At 38.0% G+C, this 20614-nt stretch overlaps 1 protein-coding gene across 2 annotated transcripts in view; it reads right to left on the bottom strand.

Moving 5' to 3' along the window:
• METTL23 (methyltransferase like 23) overlaps positions 1–20614 on the bottom strand; it is a 521406-nt gene that overhangs the window by 383173 nt on the left and 117619 nt on the right. The window contains exon 2 of one of the 2 annotated variants that reach the window (XM_044090489.1): positions 10353–10457. The exons of the other annotated variant lie outside the window; for it this stretch is intronic. Coding sequence (XP_043946424.1) covers positions 10353–10457 — 105 coding nt within the window. The remainder of the gene's footprint in view (positions 1–10352; positions 10458–20614) is intronic. 2 annotated transcript variants of the gene reach the window in all.

Raw genomic sequence — 20614 nt, 5'->3', positions numbered from 1 at the left:
TTGAATAGCAGCAAATGAAATCTGAGGGTTTGTAGTGGTCAGGGGCATTATGGGTAAGGGAGGAGTGCCAGATTTGGATCCTGGAATCTTTAGAAAGTTTCAGAATCAGATCCGAGGAGCGGATCCAAACCCCATTCGTTGAGGAACAAATGAAAATTACAGCATCAGATAAACTATTAGAATAGCTCATCTGTCTAAATGCAAAATGTTTTTTATTGCTTTGCAGAGGATCGGATCCGAACTCCATTCGTTGAGGAACAAATGAAAATTACAGCATCAGATAAACTATTATAATAGCTCATCTATCTAAATGCAAAACTTTTTTTATTGATTTGCTTCTAATGATTTGATTCCTTTTCAGGTAAATGTGTCATATGTTCAACTATCGGTCTCATTTACTTAAAATTTACGTTTTTCTTCACATAATGCTGAGTATGCTGCCTTGTCAGCCTACTTGCCCTAAGAACCTGGATCAGCCTTTCAACCCACAGTGAAAATGTTCCTTAGGAAAGAGTGTTCCATTTTCACCCTCATAAGACCTTAAGACAATGCTTATTCTTAATCTTTATAATAAGCCCATTCTTCCTAACTGTGATTTTAACTTTGTATTGGAAAGCATGTGACAACTTCCTAACTGTGATTTTAACTTTGTTTTGGAAAGCATGTGACAAAGATCCCATTTGCCCCTTTTTTCCCTAATTTTTTGTTTGACTCAGAAAAGTCCTTAGCGGCTACTTGTCAACAGGATATGGTAATCATGAGCTCTTACCACTTCTGAGTCTTTCGAAGAAAAAAAAAGGAGAGCTCTAGCAGACAAAATCTGAGCCAGCAGCAATGAAATGTATAAATCAAGAAAAATATCTCAACATACCACAAAGACAATTTTATTATGAACCACACAGGCTTCAAAAAAATAAATCAAGCTTTCGCACAAACTGATTTGTCAAGTGTTACATAACCATACATGAACAGCCATTTTAAAAATGCATAAGACATCACAAGACACTGAAAACAATCAATCACTGGCCAAAACATAAAAACTATCTTGTATCGGTTTGAGGTAAGTAGGTTGAGAGCCGAACATACCCCTGGACTGAATGCTTCAGTCAATATTAAATGTATCTTGAAGTCAAAAACCAATAAGAAGACATAAGTTTTACCCTGTAGTGAATTGTTTTTAGTGTCATGTGATATCTTATGTCTATTTGAATGAATGAGTGTTTATGTTTGTTTATGTAACACTTGACACATCAGTTTCTGCAAAAGCCTCGTAATAAAAGTATCTTTTGTGGTATCTTCAGCCATTTTTTTCTTATTAATAGATTACATTGGTACCTGGCTCAGATTTCATCCACGAAACTCATTTAAACTCTTCAGTTTTTGTTTCTTTTGGAGGTGCTCGCAGAACATGGAGGAAGAAAAAGTGATGTTTCATCATAGTCTGTATTTACACAAGTAACTACAATGATAAATCAGTAGTTTCAGACATTGTTGGTAACAGGTATGAGTCCTTTGTTATTTGAAGCAGCTTGCTATCTGAAACTGCAAACTTCAGTGAGAAGCTGATGATTTTAACAGTGCTTGGGATATGAAGAATATATTTATGACTTAGAACACAAGCTGCAGTTGTATAAGCAGCTATAACTGTAAGAGAATAGCTTTGAAGCATATATTCAAATATGATGTTGAGCCAAGGGGCCTTTGGGTTTTGAAAATGCCAACTTATAGAACTAAGTATCGTGAAATGCTACTTAAGTGCTAAATGTTAAATCTGGAATTAAGCAAGGATTATATGAAACGAATTAATAACTTTTATGGATCTATATAAGATCTAAAAAAATTATATTACGCAGATTCAGAACCAATTAATTACACATTAAAGGTTCAAACACAGTGTCAAACAGTTTGTAGATCTGATACATTGTGTTACTGAATGTGAACACAAGATTATGAATGTTAAGAAAAGAAAACTGAAGAGAGACTGTGATGATTTTAAAAAAGGAAATGCCTTTTCTTGGTTAAAAGATTAATAGCAACCAAAGCGACAGTAACATATTTCTTCATTGGTCAATCCAGCTCAAATTCAGGCCTCACAGAATACAACTTCCTTATTAGCTGCACAAGATTATTCACAGATCCTAAGTGATGCTCCACTCCCCATAAGAAGAGACTGGAGCAAGGGAAGAAAATGAGAGAATGCAGGAAGAGGCAGAAGCAGAATTCATCAGGGTCCAATGACACACAATCATTCAAAACAGACTGGGAGAACAACACAGTGATAAACTTAACCAAAACATGTGCTGTACTGCAATAAAATATTAGTTCTGAATAAAGGTATAACTTTTAGTCCAGCAAAGGATGGCAATATAGAGGATGCTTTGACTGAACTGAGCATTTTTACAACACAAAGTTAATTTATTCTAATAATATGGGTTATACAAAGGTATTAATGAAGCCAAACACATGTATTCCTGTAAGTAATGCCACAATACAGGTGTTTTAAACTGCTTGTGAAAATGATTTGCAGAAAATGTTCTTTGATATGAATACCTTCCCTTCATTTTAAAACTTGTCTGTAAATGAACTGAAAGTATTAAAAAGCCTAGAATAAAATGACAATATAGTGATAAAATCTGCCGATAAAGGGAGGGCAATAATGATTATGGATCAAACAGCATATACTGAATCTATAAAGAAACATTTTTGTGATGAAAATACTTATAAACCAATTAATGCTAAGCATCTTAAACAGTTAAAGAATGATTAAATACAAAAGTTTACTTTATGTATATGAATGCTGCTTTGAGTTTAGATCTCATGAACAACTTTTAAGTCTCCCATCCGGTAATACCCATCTATTACAGCCTCCCTAAGATACATAAAATCCTAACAGAGCCATCCATGAGGCCTATCGTTTTAGGGTGAGAATGGCTTACTGACGCAATTTCTATTTATTTGGAGACTGTATTAAAAGAAACTTTAATTTCTTCTGCCAATTTTATTAGAGATAGTCATGGACTTTTTAAACAAATTATACTGTTGATCTAAGAGTATGAAATTAACAAATTTGTATTTGCAACACTTGACACAGAATCTTTATTTACTATAGCAATAACCCACGCCTGGGTGTGGGTAATGCTGGATTTACCCATGGCTGGCGTGGTTTGGTCCCGAGGGCTTCGTGAATTATATGTTGTGAATTACTTCTGCTAGTATTATCCATGGCTGGCGTGGTTTGGTCCCGAGGGCTTCGTGAATTATATGTTGTGAATTACTTCTGCTAGTATTAGAAAATAATGTGTTTACTTTTCAACAGGAATTTTTAGAGGTGTATACGGAATATACACCAGAGAAGATACGTTTGTTACTCACATCGCTGGGGTTGGTTTTAGAGCATAATTTGTTTCTATTTGATGAGCAGTTCTACAGGCAATGCAGCGGCGTAGCTATGGGCACATCTTCTGCCAATAGCTACGCCAATGCAGTCATGGTCAAATGGGAAGATTCATATATTTTGAATGGTCCTTATATTCATTTACTCCCTTTTTACCGTAGATTTGTAGATGATGTCTTTATTGTGTGGGGAGGCAATGAACAGCAGCTATCTGATTTTTTAGAATTTATAAACATGAGCACACCGTTTTTACAATTTACTCATAGGTCATCAAAAAATAATATGGATTTTTTGGATGTGGAGATAGTTAAATGTATTGAAGGTGGAGTGTACACCAAACAATACAGGAAGGACTGTCATGTAAATCATTTATTGCATAGGAGCAGCGCGCATCCACCACATATTTTTAAAAATGTAATAACCAATCAAGTGATGAGAGCCTCTAGGCTCAATGTGAGAGAAGAGGACTTCAGCAAGGAAGTGGAGAAAGTGATGGTGTATTTGGGAGACAGGGGATACAATGATAATACTCTTAGGAAATATGTACCGCAAGCAGTAGGTAGGAGAAAAGATCAAGCCATGCCATTTTTTTCAAGGAAGTTTAATCATGGAAGTGAAAGACAAGAGGCATCCACCAATTATAAACTTAGGATGTCCTTGAAATACACCGCTGATGTACACAAGTACACTGAAATAGTTAAGAAACAAAGGCAAATTCTGCTGACTGATCATGAGGTAGCTGGCTTGGTGGACACAGTACCCAGATTTAGTTTCAGGAACAATAGCTCTCTGAAAAGGAGACTCTGTTATCCGAGAGATGGGCAGACGAGCGATGGTAGAGGAGGGACGAGACCTTGTGGCAGTTGCAATTGGTGCCAATATATAGACACTAGTGATCGCTTTTACCATCCAGATTTGGATCGAGATTTTCATTTTGACATTAGAGCTGACTGTCTGAGCCGACATGTAGTTTACTTAGCCAATTGCTGTGTATGTGCCAAATTCTATATTGGGAAGACAGATAGGAGTTTAAAGGAACGCATCAGAGAGCATGTCTATAATATTAGGAAGGGTAATAAGGTGAATGCTTTAGCCAGACACGTTATGAATACTGATATGATCCACATTTTTAGATTCAGAGTCATAGCCCTGTTGCAGTAGAATATAAGAAGGGGAGATATCTGCAACAGGACAGAAAGTGTAGAAGCCATGTGGATAACTAAATTGATGGGTACAGAAGGACATGGCCTAAATGAATGTATTCCCCTGAGACCGAAACTTAAAATGAGGCCTCTTCGCAGATAAAGTCATAGGTTTATGTATATGTGTTTTTATATATGAAACTTTGACATATGAATTATTTATTTGTTTTTTGCAGGTTAGGAATTGGTTAGTAAAATATATTATTTATTGATGTATAGTGTTTATATATTTATATGTACTTATTTAGGAAGGAACATAGTATTTTTTTGTCATCGCAATTTTTATCATTGTCTTGTATAAATATTGTTTTTTACATCTAGTTAGTTAGAATATAATTCATGTTAGTTTAGCTTTAAAGGATTTGCCTTAGTGATGCTTAGTCATATGACTTCGGACATGTAATATGCAGTGAGTATATAGGTGTGTCTGTTTTAAGTGCTTTGTTACACCTGAAGAAGCTAGATTGTGAAAGCGCTTGTGTTTTGCACTCAGTAAAGGCCTATCCTGGATTTAACAGCTGTCTGCCTCTCTGTTTTATTTTGCATTATTTGTCTACAGTTCTTTGGAGACGTTTCAGTGGGTGTTCTCTTTTTGGCCGGTTGTTTTTTGTTCTTTAGACTATGTTAAAGGAGTTTAACATAGCAAGACAGCTTTAAAAAAAGCAACGGAGATCTCCGTTGCTTTTTTTAAACCTGTGTCGCTATGTTAAACTCCTTTAACATAGCAAGACAGTGTTTTAAAAAAGACTTATACTAATGGAAAATTAGTATAAGTCGATTTACAACGTGCACGCTGGCCAATCAGCGTGCACGCTTTGGAATATTAATGGGGGGTCATGGTATAATAGCAATGTCTTTCGGCTTTTCCCGGTTAGGGGTCACAACAGCGGAACTCCAGTCCACTAATAATTGGCAGTGGTGGATTTTTACGATGCCGAGATACCAGCCTGACGCCCAGCCTTCAAAGAAGGCACACCCATTCACGCTCGCACTTACCTGCTTGTCTTTAACGTCAATCGACTGCAGGGAAGGCATGCAGACTCCACACAGAAGGCGCTCCAGCCGAGAATCGAATAAGAAAACCTCTTGCTGTGAGGCGACAATGCTAACCGCTGCACCACCGCAGCCCTAGAATCTTTATTTACTATGATTCTAAATGAACAAAGGTGGAATCGGTTTAGAAGATTTAACTATTTACACTGTTTGCAGGCACAAAAATTAATATATGTTGTGAATTACTTCTGCTAGTATTAGAAAATAATGTGTTTACTTTTCAACAGGAACGTTATTTACAGATGAAGGGAGTAGACATGGATACTCCTGTTGCGAATGCCTGGGCTAATATTGTACTTGTAGAAGAAGACGAGAAGAATTATATTTTTAATGGAAACAATGCAATTTTACAAAACTTTTATATTTTGTAAGAGATTTGTAGATGATGTGTTTATGTCATGTAAAGGTACTAAAGCCTACTTGCAGTATTTAACAGAAACAGTGGGATATTTGAAATTCAAACATGAGCTTCTAAGAATTTAATACACATTTTAGATATCACAGAGTGACTAGAATAGATTTAGATATGATGGAAACTTGGGTATATAAACAGGAAATAAAAATGAATTTTTACCTATTGAGAACTAGTATGCATCCCCCTTTTTATCTAGAAATATACCCAAGCAGCAGATGTTATGAACTGCAAGGAGAAATATAGATAATGAAATTTTAAATGAGCAGTTGGAATGAGATGAGCTGTTATTTTCTAAGAACAGGCTATAGTTCACAAGAAGTTGAAAGATTATGTTACAAATAAAAAAGTACAGGAAGATCTTTTGGAGAACCACTGGAGAAGGTAAAATCAGTTTAAAATCCAGATTTATGAATGATAATACCATACAATAGACACACTAACACATATAAAGATATAGTAGCCAAGTATTAGCATATTCTAGACTTGACAAAGCAACTTCCGCAAAAGTTTTATTTATTTTGTGAAGCTTGTGTGGTTCATAATAAAAATATTTCTGTGGTCTCTTGAGCCATTTTTTTATGATTTATAATGTCATTCAAAACAATGGCAGTTGGGAATGGTCATTACAATTGTGTCTGTACAGTTTCCGAGTCTTACACTGCATTTTGCATCAAAATGCAAGACTCAGAAACTGTACAGACTTACATTGTGTTTTGCAAGGATCGGCAGTAGGGTTTGGTAGTTAACAAAATCTCCCATGTAGGAATGCAGGGGGTTCTGCACTCTTGCAAAATATGCTTTATAAAATGATGTGAGAAGTTTAATGTTTGTTTGGCTCATTTTGTTCCACTGAACTGTACTTTTTGAACTGTAATTTGATGAGACACAGGCAAAGCTCAAGGGAATCTGAAAGTACACCCTTTGGGGGGGGGGGGGCTGACAGAGAGATGTAAGAAAGAAATCTAAGGTGCAATGGACCCGTCTCCTTGCAAAAATGTTTTTAAACATCCTATCAAGGCTAAGTTTCCTGTGGTTGATTTTATCCTGTTGAACCTTTATGGACTTGTAACTCAATAAGACACAGGTGAAGCTGAAGGGAACCCTAGTGGACACACAAACACACACACGTGCACACACACACACACACACACACACACACACACACACACACACACACACACACCCACACACACAACAAAAAGTAGCTCCCCCAAATGTGATAGCATCAGAAAAGGTGTCAAGAATATATACGGCAGACATAAGGAAAATAAATGACTGGTTAACTAAGATTTATACATTTTTAAACAAAAGGAAATTGGAAACACAGGTAAGCAAGGCATCTGTTACCTGTTTAAAAATGTTTTTGAATTTAAACTGTTGAGGACCACACAGCAAATGAAGCCAATCATATCTAAACTTAGCTGAATCTCAGACGCAGTCTTCTTGCTCCCTCTTACTTGCTTTACTGCTCTCCTGTGCTGCACTGCACACAGAAGCAGCATAAAACGCCCACAAAACAATGCAAATTAGCAAAGACAAATCAAATCTCCCAGAATATTACCAGAGATGGCTGATATTTAAGCAGTCTATTAATTAAAAAATACCTGAATAATAGAGAACAGTTCATGTTACATACAACAGCCCCCCAAACATCTCCAACGCCCAAGTGAGAACTGCTCTCTCCAAAGCAAAAAACACAGCATCCATGGGACCTGATGGTGTCCCCGGCTGTGTGCTCCACGAACTCAACGAGGAATTAAACCCACAGCTAGGACAGCTGTTTAATCATAGTCTTACCTCTGGATACGTACCCAGGGAGTGGCGCACTGCAACTGTGGTCCCACTTCGCAAAGGCGGTGCCTCCACTGACCTTGGAAATTACCGGTCCATTAGCTTGACAAGCCTTATCTGCAAAGCCATGGAGAGGATCATAATGGACCTCATAAATAAAGACATAGGGAATTTGCAGACTTTGGATCCATCCCAGTTTGGCTTTGTCAAAGGCAGATCATGCCTTCTAAACTTGGTTGACTTTTTCGAAACAGTCACCAAAGCCATTGATGAGGGAAAGGCAGTCCATACAGCCTACCTCGATCTGGCGAAGGCCTTTGATACAATACCCCACTCGGGTATCATTGAAAAACTCATCAGCTTAAATGTTAACCCATACATCACAAGATGGGTTGCAAACTGGCTGAGTGACAGAACCCACAGGGTCAGAGTTGCTGGCGCCATGTCAGACTCAAAGCCTGTCACAAGTGGTGTACCACAGGGCTCAGTCCTGGGCCCACTCTTGTTTGGCATCTACTTTTCCAAGTACAAGCAAACACAGGAGGGTTATGGCTGACAAAGTTTGCAGATGACTGCAAACTGGGCCATAGTAGAAAACACATCTGACACAGATATCCTTCAGAAGGGTCTCACAGAAACGGATAACTGGTGCCAGAGCCATGGCCTAAAGTTAAATGCCAAAAAATGCATAGTCATACCCTTCGGGAAAAACAAGGTTACCCCTAGCTACCAAATAGGTGGCAATCCACTGAGTACAGAAGAAGTTATCAGGGACCTGGGGACCCAGGTTGATAGTAGTCTGTCATTCGACACCCATGTAGCTAAAGTAGTTAGGAAGACCTTCTACATTGCCCACCTTATCATGAAGGGATTCTCATCTAGATCAAGGGAGGTCATAGTCTCCCTATACTCATCACTCATCAGACCAATGATTGAGTACAATGCCCCATTCGGAATGTATCTGACCCGACACTTGCAGCAGCTGGAGAGGCAACAAAAGTTCCTCAACAAAAGGATAAAGGGTCTCAAACATCTGTCCTATGCTGCCCGACTGAAAGAACTCCAGCTCTATTCAGTCGCTTACCGCTTGCTCAGAGGTGACCTTTGCCTAACATACAAGGCCATGTCAAACCCAGATTTGATGAATATGCTTCACCTCAAAAAATCTAGATCCGTCAGAGCCACAAGGGCGGGAGACTTAAACCTCGACACGGCTATTAATAGGACGTGCTGGAGGGATAGATTCATCACCCAAAGACTCCCTATGCTGTGGAATAAAATCCCGGTATATGTGAGGCAGAGCACCTCGCTGGCCTTGTTCAAGAGAAATCTTGACCAATGGATGGGAGATCGCAGATATACCCCAGGGATTACCTCAGTGTCACTGCTCAACAGAGGCACAGCAAAATAATGGGTATAGTTCCCCATACTAAAGGGGTGGCGTAAGCCACAAAACTATGGGCTAGGCTTGTAAATGCCCTCGGGCAGATAGCCTAGTATGAACCTATGAACCTATGAACCTATAAGCTCTTCCCTTTCTTAATTAGTATACTAGACTTTCTGATTTGCTGGTTCTCCATTTGAATTACTGATTTTTTTTAGAGGTGCCTGAAAATCTCATTAAGCTTTGCTGTCTTAAGTTAATGATTGTTTTAACATGACTGCCCCCCCCCCCCCAAGAAGAAGAAGAGCCACATATGAAAATATACTGTCGTCAACTGCATACCACAGCCAGCCTTATTTACTGACTGTGATAAGGACTGTACAATGCAAACTAGTTAAAAACACAACAAATTATAATTTTCTCAGTCAAAAATATTTCTGCATTTCATTCATAATGCCACAAAGAAATGGGGGTACTACTAATGAATCCTAACAATAGACAAATCAACTGAGCTAAGTACTGAAAACACAAAACACAGAATAGGCAATGACTATGAAGAGTCGAGAACCAAAGAAGGCATGAGGCAAACTTAAACTGCAATATCTTACCAGTATCATCAGTCTGAGACTAAAGTTGCTCTTGCCCCACGACTAATACTGTCTTGCACTAAGATGATGTAAATATTGCTTAATTAAAGAAAGTGACCAAGGGTAGCTGAAAGCATGGAATTCTGTTTGTAGTCCTCCTCAAAGAAAGCTCCACATTTAGCACCTTGTGGCCAGAATACAGTATCTACTTCTTATTTCTGATTCATAGAAAAAGCAATGTCCTTCAAATACAGGGGACTGTGATACCCATGTTAATCACTGCTAGAATGCAGCAGTCTTAAGAAGGACAAGTCAGACATAGAAAAGTTTCTGTGGTTTTTCCAAAAATCATCTAGTCGTGGATACTCAGAATTCCACAGCAAACTAAATGGTACATTTTAGTTAGGAATTAAGAACACAAAGTAATTACAGTTAGGCATTCCAACATAGAGCAATTAATTGCAGACCTTACATATAGCCAAACAAATTATTCAAACAAAGTTTCAACATCTAGAAGCTGTTTTACCTCCAGAATACTTTTGCCAGGTAGCATGTCTCTATGAAACCACAGGTACTGAGCAAGGACCACTGCACAAGGCCACACATACATTCCATACTGGGGATCCAACACCTAAAACATAACACATCCATTTATCATTTATTTTCACTGTACATTTAAAAAAGTACATGTGGTTTACTGAAGTCAAAGTAATACAGAGTAAAATAAAGTATGCACTGTCAGCTATTCAGCTTCACTAGGTAACAGACAAAAGAGATTCTTCTCTGAACCTTAAAATGGATCAGTAAAATTGTAGATCTAATTCTTATCTTCACAAGCTATGCTGTCACTTAAAGACAAGGAATAATACAAAACCAAAACTCATTACCTGGAGTTTACATGTATTGAAGTTTTTAACTTATTTACACATTAAGTACATTTAAATGTTTGTACAGCATGTTGGCTATAATACCAAAATAACATCAAATACGACTCTGAGCGCTGCTTAAGGGGATGCGAACAAGAGGAGTTTATTAGTGGAGAATGCCATGTGGACAACTCAGTATACCCACTCTTTCAGCCTCGTGCTCATTATACATATTAGCCAATCTATAGCTTAAAGGTTTCCTTTTTAGGGTTCTCATGTACCTATTGCATGCATTTTTAAATGATGCTACTGATTTTAGTCTATACCATTTCTGTAAGGAAGACTAAATACTCTAGGACATCCTGATGGACAACAGGTTATACTGCTGGAGAAGTGGTTAGTGTTCCATCTGCTATGCCTGCAACCTGATGACAGATCCAAGCCACTGGATAGCTGGCCTGGGATGGAAAGGATCAATTTCCATGGTCCTATTTGCTGCACAGACCTCAGTGAATGTTGATAAGTATGTATGTATGCGTGTGTGTGTGTGTGTGTGTGTGTGTGTGTGTATATATATATATATATATATATATATATATATATATATCTGTGTGTGTATAGGCCACGGTGGTACAGCGGTTAACGTTGCCGCCTCACAGCAAGAGGTTCTCCTGTTTGATTCTCAGATGGAGTGCCTTCTGTGTGGAGTCTGCATGTCCTCCCCACAGTTAAGTGACATTAAAGACATGCAGGAAGGGCTGTGCGTGAATGGGTGTGCCTTCTTTGAAGGTTGGGCATTGGGCTGGCAACTCGGCACCGTAAAAATCCACTGCCAATCATTAGCGGACTGGAATTCCACTGTGGCGACCCCTAACCGGGAAAAGCCGAAAGACATATATGTACGTATGTATGTGTGCGTGTATATATTATATACACATACACACAGAGGGAGGAAGAGAGATCAGGAAAATGGCAAGAACTACCCACTCAATTTTTTTCGGTTATCACCCGCCCTCATGGCTCAGGATCCAGTTGGGTGTATAAAGGCTCTGCACATAGCTCTAAGGCCAACTCTTCCTGCAGGAGGAATTCGACTTGGGGGATGGGCCTGCCCATGGACAAGCCACAGAAGCAAGTTAGCTGACAAGGATCCAGCATGGAAGGAGACTGATATCTGAATACAGGATGCAGGTACGACTAAGTAAAGGGATGTGAGGTAAGAATGGGCAGACTAGGGTTAGGCACTTGCCAAATGGGATAAACACAGTAAGTATAAGACAGTCAGATGCTTAAAACACATTTCTTGTCAGAAAAAGAGACAACAGACGTTTGTTCACTTCTCTTTACTTACCTATATTAATAAAACTGAAGCAGCATATTATGTGAAAGGACCTGAAAACTATTATATATACTTGTACACAAGTCAATTTCGTTGAGAAGTCAAAGGGCATAGTTTGGATTCAAAATCTCATTTTAAAATGTATTGATACATTTAAGTGTATGGATTAAAACTGATGAGAGGTAGTAAGGTACGACCGTGATTAAAACATAAGACCTGTTTTAACTTAACAGCTTATGCGTTACTCACTGTAAATATCATGTATAATGACACCATGGAAAACATACCTGTTTGTACATTGTCACTACAAAACAATTACTTGTTTGCATCTAGATGCCTTAAGAAACATCTATGTAATGTATCTTTGTTAAAAATTGTTTTATCTTGAGTATCTTAAATTTATCTGTGGTAACTTCTCCAAGCCTCCACTAACAAAGGGCTTTGCCCCACTGGACTTTCTAGGTAAACAAAGATAAATACATGATGCAAAACTATTGTAATAAACTGCAAACAACTGTAAGAAACAGCAGCATTTAAACACAATACTGCAGCAATAGTGACCCGTACCCCAAACCATTAAACTACATACAGTGCAATGTAAAAGTATTTGCCCCCTTCCTAATTTCTTATTTTTTTGCATGTTTGACACACTTAAATATTTCAGATCATCAAACAAATATAAATTTTAGACAAAGATAATGCAAGTAAACACAAAATGCAGTTTTAAGTCATGATTTTATTTATTACGGAAAAAAAAACAATCCAAACCTACATGACCCTATGTGAAAGAGTAATTGCCCCCTAAACCTAATAAGTGATTGTGCCACCCTACTGGCAAATGAGTCTTTCACATCACTGTTGAGGAATTCTGGCCGAGACTTCTTTGCAGAATTGTTTTAATTTAGCCATACTGGAGGGTTTCTGAGCACGAACCACCTTTTTAAGGTCATACCACAGCATCTCGATTGGATTCAAGTCCAGACTTTGACTAGGCCACTCCCAAACCTTCATTTTGTTTAAGCCATTCAGAGGTGGACTTGCTGGTGTGTTTTGGATCATTGTCCTGCTGCAGAACCCAAGTGCGCTTCAGCTTGAGGTCACGAACTGATGGCCAGACATTCACCTTGAGGATTTTTTGGTAGAGAGCATAATTCATGGTTCCATCAATTACAGCAAGTCGTCCAGGTCCAGAAGCAGCAAAGCAGCCCCAGACCATCACACTACCACCACCAAGATTGACTGTTGGCATGATATCCTTTCCCTGAAATGCTGTGTTACTTTTACACCAGATATAACGGGGCACACACCTCCCAAAAAGTTCAACTTTTGTTTCATCAGTCCACAGAATATTTTCCCCAAGAGTCTTGGGGATCATCAAGATGTTTTTTGGCAAAAGTGAGACGAGCCTTTATGTTCTTATTGGTCAGCAGTGGTTTTCGCCTTGGAACTGTGCCATGCATGCCATTTTTGCCCAGTCTCTTTCTTATGGTTGAGTCATGAACACTGACCTTAGCTGACACAAGTGAGGTCTGCAGTTCTCTAGATGTTGTCCTGGGTTCTTTTGTGACCTCCTGGATGAGTTGCTGCTGCGCTCTTGGGGTAATTTTTGTAGGCCAGCCACTCCTGAGAAGGTTCACCAATGTTCCATGTTTTCTCCATTTGTGGATAATAGCTCTCACCGTGGTTCGCTGGAGTCCCAAAGCTTTAGAAATGTTTTTTGTAACATTTTCCAAACTGATAGATGTCGATTACTTTGTTTCTCATCTGTTCTGGAATTTCTTTAGATTGCGGCATGATGTCTTCCTTTTTGGGATCTTTTGGCCTACTTCACTTTGTCTGACAGGTACTATTTAAGTGATCGCTTGATTCAACAGGTCTGGCAGTAATCAGTCCTGGGTGTGGCTAGTGAAACTGAACTCAGCCTTTCCAAAAATGTGATTAACCACAGTTACTTCATGATTTAACAAGGACAATTACTTCTTCACATAGGACCATGTAGGTTTGGATATATTTTTTTCCTTAATAAATAAAATCATCACTTAAAAACTACATTTTGTGTTTACTTTGGTTATCTTTGTCTAATATTTAAATTTGTTTGATGATCTAAAACATTTAAATGTGACAAACATGCAAAGAAATAAGAAATCAGGAAGGGGGCAAATACTTCTTCATTGCACCGTACAATTAAGTGCAGACTCAGAAAGGCAGGACCGTCATTACAACACATAAATATATACATATTTTAAATACTATTATTAAATTATCACTTAAGACATAGGCAAAAATGTATTAATGTAAAAGAAAACAAATCATATTAACATGCTTCCAGTCACATACATTATATATAACATGTTCCATTTTAGAACCATCAGTCCAACATTACATAAACTACTCAATTCTTGCCTTACCTTAACCCTGCATCCTCCTACTGAGCATTATTCTGCAAGTACTGTTCCACAATTTCCATTTAATTTTATGCAACTTGCTCATTCCCTTTTCTCAAGATCCCACTTCCAGTTCTTTACCTCTGTTACAAAATTCAAATACATTAAGCTGTAACCTGAAGAAGCATAATTGTGAAAGCGCTTGTGGTTTTGCACTGAGTAAAGGCTTTATTCTGGATTTTACAGCCTTTAGCGTCTCATTTGTCATATTTTATATTATTTTACTTGTTGGAGACGTTTTGTGTGGATTACTTTCAGCAGTAATATTTGGTTTAAAATTCAAATACAGTTGATTTAGACTTTCTTTTATCTCTGTTACAAAATTCAGATACAGTTGGTTTAGACTTTGATTTCCATTTTCTAGTAATTGCATTTTTGCCAGCCACCAGAATTAAACTTAATAAGGTCTTACTATGTCCAGGCAATTCAGATCCTGCGTCCCAACTCAAAAGAATAATTTCCTTAATTATACCAATTTGCTCACGCAATATTTCTGACAGAGTAGTCTGAAGAGCATTTTTAAAACCTTCATTTGTCATCTACCTGAGGAAAAATTCTTTGAAGTCTGCTTGGGGAATAAAAATAACTATGCAAACACTTCCAAGCAAAACTCCTAAACTTTCTGGACTTTGCTGCATACTTGGGAGCCATGTATTTAAACTTATTGGAAACACTCACCATCCAACCCAATAGCCATAATCATGGGCAACTTTAATTACCCGACTGGTATTTTGTATGATTCCCAGTTAACATACAGGCGCAGAGATTGTTGGATTTTGTAAACACAAATTCCATGGACAAGACTGCCAATACACCAACTAGGGGTGCAAACATACTAGATCTGAATATCTGGTCCTCGACTAATATGGGAGTGTGTTGCCCACCCCCTAGTGTAATGTCTTCTCTGGTAAAGTCAGACCAAAAAATGGTCTCCTTTGAAATAAAAATAAAACATGGAATGCCAGCCAACCCTGGAATATTCAGAAACTACTCTAAGGTTAGTTTCCTATTATTAAGTGATTACCTGGCAAAATTTCAAGCCCCCATAAACCCTGAGAACACTGCTGCCTACATGCAACTGTTCACAGAAGCCTTACAATAGCATGTTATTAGCTGCACAGAGGTAACTGTACCCAATAGGAACAAGTACAGTACTAACTCAGAAAACAAGCCACCATGGTGGAATCACATCATCAATAGGCTGTACAACAGAAGGAAGAAAATCATGGCAAAAATTAGGAGATGTAGCAACCAGCAGAATAAAAGCACTCTCATCAAACTAAACAAACACAAACAAATAAAGTCTATTAAAGACAAATTTGAGCTAAATTTGGCCTCTCAGGCCAAGGACAACACGTATTCTTCAACTATGTCTGCAACCTCAAAGGCAATACACAATTGAGCGCAGTGCTCTGTTAATGGAGCTACCTATACTAAGCCAGAAGATATAACAAACCTACTGTCTGAAATTCAGCTCCAACTTTATCCCTTTCTCCCCGCATCAACCTCCCCTCAGGAAATATTATCAAATATAACTCCCCCTACTATCACTAGGGAACAGGACCTTAAATGTTCTCTCTAAGGCCAAGTACACTGCATTAAAGGGCACACACAATATCCCAGGATGCCTTCTAAATAGCATGAAACATGACATATCATCCCCTCTGAAATTGCTATTTAATGGTAGCCTCCAAAGAGGCTCCATGCCTCACAAATCGAGAACAGCAAACAGTCATCACTCTGCACAAAGACAGGCCACCTACAGAATCTAGAAACTACAGACCATACGTCTCAATAGTCTCATATGCAAATCAATGGAAAAATTATCATGGAAATCATCAATATTGACATAGGAGACCTCCACATGCTGGACCCAACCCAATTTGGTTTCGTTAAGGGCAGATAATGAATACTCAACCTAGTGGACTTCTTTGAGAAGGTCACCAAAACAATGATGAGGGCAAAATGGTTGACACTGTCTACCTTGACTTAGCCAAGGCATTTGACACAATACCCCACTCAGTCGTTGTTGCCAAGCTCAAAAAGTTAGGTATAAACCCTTATGTCACCTGGTGGCTAGCTAGCTGGCTGGACAAACTGAAACCAAAACCAATAACAAGCAGCACTATTCTGGAGCCAAACTACTTTATTTTAACACATCCGGTACCTTGGCATTTTGCCTTCAAGGATAAATTCCACACAAATTAAACTCCATTTATACACCACTGCCCCCTACTGATTGGTTAAAAAAATCATATCCATATACATTCTTAAATGCATTTAAAGTGCATTCAGTAAAATGCATACAATCAACTACATTTACAATATTACATATACAAACACCACATTGCAATCCATCTTATAACTTATGTTATTATCAAGCAGTACTTCAATAATTTTAAAATATATACATTTTCCACTTTCTTAAATACATGCAATCAAAATATTAAACATATTTTCACAATTCTTAACCAAATACACATTTATTGATATCAAATATTCAAATTCACTTCAAGATTAAGACCTTTTGGATATAGTGTCCTAAAACTGATAATCATTCTACTTTCCAAACTCAGCAACTTCATTACAAAATCACCCCCTTTCACCATGCAAGGGTGACCCAGTACGCAAAAAACAGACTTTCATCAGAACCACCATGGACTTTATGAAAATGTGTCAACAGGACTATTCATATTCACATTCCTAATATCCAAGTGCTCTAAAATTCTAAACTTCACCATCCTCTTACTCTGTCCAAAGTACCATTTGATGTTCTCACACCCACACCCCAAAATGTACATTACCCCAAAGGAGGTACAATTAAACTGTCCCCTAGAAATAAATTTACCATTTATGTAACTTCCTGTCAAATTCTTAACCTTTTTACATATCCTACAATGGCCACAAGGGAATGTGCCCACATGATCAGATTTCCCCTCACGTGCCTCAGACTGAGCAGTTCTTTAAGATTTAAGTATCTACCAAAAGAAATTTAACATGATTAGGAAATAACTGCTCATCTGATGTTACCAGATGCCAAGACTCCATTACTAATTTCCTTAATGTCTCAGAAAAGGGGGAATACTTGGTAAAAAATATATATATCTTTGCTACCAACCTTATTACCACGATAATCATTACCATCATCATCCCTCCAGTACTGCTTTCTATGATCAACATCACACTTTTTATAATATACACCATACCTTTCACTATGCAAGAGATTGAATATCCCACTGTTTTTAACCTCCCCATCATAAGCCCTTCTCACTGCATCATTCAACAGGCATCTGCTATAACCCCATATTAACAACCTATTCACCTCTTCATTAACCTTTTCCTCCTTAAACCTCTCTTCAGAGGTATTTCGTAAACTATGTTTAAGTTCACCTACTGGTAAAAATCTAATAAGGTGTGGGGAATGCATGCTGCTAGCATGCAAAATTATTTACAGCAGTAGGCTTATGATAAGACAAACTGAGTCTTCCATTGTTCATTAACATAAAATTGTACATCAATAAACTGTACACTGTTCTTACAATATTCAAAAGAGAATGTCAACCCATGCAAATTCATGTTCCAACTCCTCTATAAAACTGGGGAATTCACTCTACCATTACAAATAAAAACAAAGTCATCTATAAACCTTTGACAAAAGATGACATGCTTTCTAAAAAAAATTCAGTAACAAATAAATTTTTTCTCAAACTCCCCCATATACAAAATTGCATAGGACGGGGCATAAGGTACCCCCCATGGCAGTACCTCTTTTGCAAAAAAAAATTCTCTCTCAAACACACAATAATTGTATGTTAAACAAAATTCCAAAAGTCTAATCGCGAAAGCAGTACATGGTCCTTCACCCATTAAATTCCAAATGGACTCCAACCCCCATTTCAATTCAATATTCGTATATAAAGCATTGACATCCACAGTGGCCCAATAATAATCATCCTGCCATTTCATTCTTGTGACCAAATGACTCACTTCATGTGAGTTTTTAACCTGCAGGAACCATACATAAATATTTCTTCAACAAAGAATCCAGGAAGATACCAACATTTTCTAAATAAGAATTGACCCTCAAAACAATAGGCCTTCCTGGCGGGTCTGACAAATTTTTGTTCACCTTAGGGATAGCATACAAAATTGGGTCAACTGTCTTAGTAACACAGTTTTTTCACATCTTTAGAATCCAAAAAAAAAACAACCCCTCCCCCTCTCCAATAATGATGCATTCAATTGATTAATTGGGTTGTTTGCCAATTTAACATATTCCTCTTCATTCACAAGTAAATCTCTGACCATCGCATTACACTTACTTCTAGATAAAACAACCCAATTACCCCCTTTGTCAGACTGTGAATACATAACGCTCAGTGCCGTTTCTTAACTTATGATGGGGAGATTAAAAACGGTGCAATATTAACTCTCTTGCATAGTGAAAGGTATGGTGTATATTATAAAAAGTGTGATGTGGATCATAGAAAGCAGTACTGGAGGGGTGATGATGGTAATGATTATCATGGCAATAACGTTGATAGCAAAGATACATATTTTTTTCTACCAAGTATTCCCCCTTTTCTGAGACATTACGGAAATTAGTAATGGAATCTTGGCATCTGGTAACATCAGATGAGCAGTTTGGCTATTTATGTCCTAATCATGTTAAATTTCATTTTGGTAGATACATAAATCTTAAAGAACTGTTCAACCTGAGGCACGTAAGTGGAAAATCTGATCAAGTGGGCACATTCCCTTGTGGCCATTGTAGGGTGTGTAAAAATGTTAAGAATTTGACAGAAAGTTATATAAATGGTAAAAAATGTATTTCTAGGGGACAGTTTAATTGTACCTCCTGTGGGGTAGTGTACATTTTGGGGTGTGGGTGTGAGAACATCACCATCTTTAGTCTGTCCACTGTACCATTTGAAGGCTACAATTTTACAGCACTTGGGGGATATTTGGAATGTGAATATCAATAGTCCTGTTGCTAAATATTTTCATATGGTCCATGGTGGTTCTGATGAAATTCTGTTTTTTTGCATACCGGGTCAACCTTGCATGGTGAGAGGGGGTAATTTTGTAATGAAGTTGTTGAGTTTGGAAAGTAGAATGATTATCAGTTTTAGGGCACTATATCCAAAGGTCTTAATCTTGAAGTGAAATTGAATATTTGATATAAATGTGTATTTGGTTAAGAATTGTGAAAATATGTTAATATTTTGATTATATGTATTTAAGTGGAAATGTGCATATTTTAAAATTATTGAAGTATTGTTTGATAAGAACATAAGTTATATGATGGACTGCAATGTGGTGTTTGTATCTTCTTCTTCTTCTTCCGGCTGCTCCCATTAGGGGTCGCCACAGCAGATCAACTGTTTCCATTTCTTCCTGTCCTCTGCATCTTGCTCTGTCACACCAACCACCTGCATGTCCTCTCTCACCACATCCATAAACCTTATCTTAGGCCTTCCTCTTTTCCTGTTACCTGGCAGCATCATCCTTAGCATCTTTTTCCCAATATACTCTGCATCCCTCCTCAGCACGTCCAAACCAACGTAATCTTGCCTCTCTGGCTTTGTCTCCAAACCTTCCAACCTGGGCTGACCCTCTAATATACTTATTCCTAATCCTGCCCATCCTCATCACACCCAGTGGAAATCTTAACATCTTCAACTCTGCCACGTCAAGCTATGACTCCTGCCTTTTTGTCAATGCCACTGTCTCCAACCCATATAACATAGCTGGTCTCACTACTCTCTTCACCTCTCTTCCACACTCACCATTACTCTGTACTGTTGATACCAAGTACTTAAACTCATCCACCTTCGCCACCTCTACTCCCTGCATCCTCAACATTCCTCTATCCTCCCTCTCATTCACACACATATATTCTGTCTTAGTCCTGCTGACCTTCATTCCTCTTCTCTCTAGAGCATACCTCCACCTCTCCAGGGTCTCCTCCACCTGTTCCCTACTCTCACTACAGATCACAATGTCATCTGCAAACATCATAGTCCACGGGGACTTCTGTCTGATCTCGTCAGACATTGAGGTCCAGGATTTATCACCATTGCTCAATGCTGTTTTGTGAAGGGGAGTCAAACATTTGACAACATTAACAGAACATTGA

The sequence above is a fragment of the Protopterus annectens genome, chromosome 12.part0, assembly GCF_019279795.1.
Source record: "Protopterus annectens isolate FY-2018-M chromosome 12.part0, PAN1.0, whole genome shotgun sequence".
Classification (NCBI taxonomy): domain Eukaryota; kingdom Metazoa; phylum Chordata; order Ceratodontiformes; family Protopteridae; genus Protopterus; species Protopterus annectens.
This window is presented reverse-complemented; position numbering and strand designations above follow the sequence as displayed.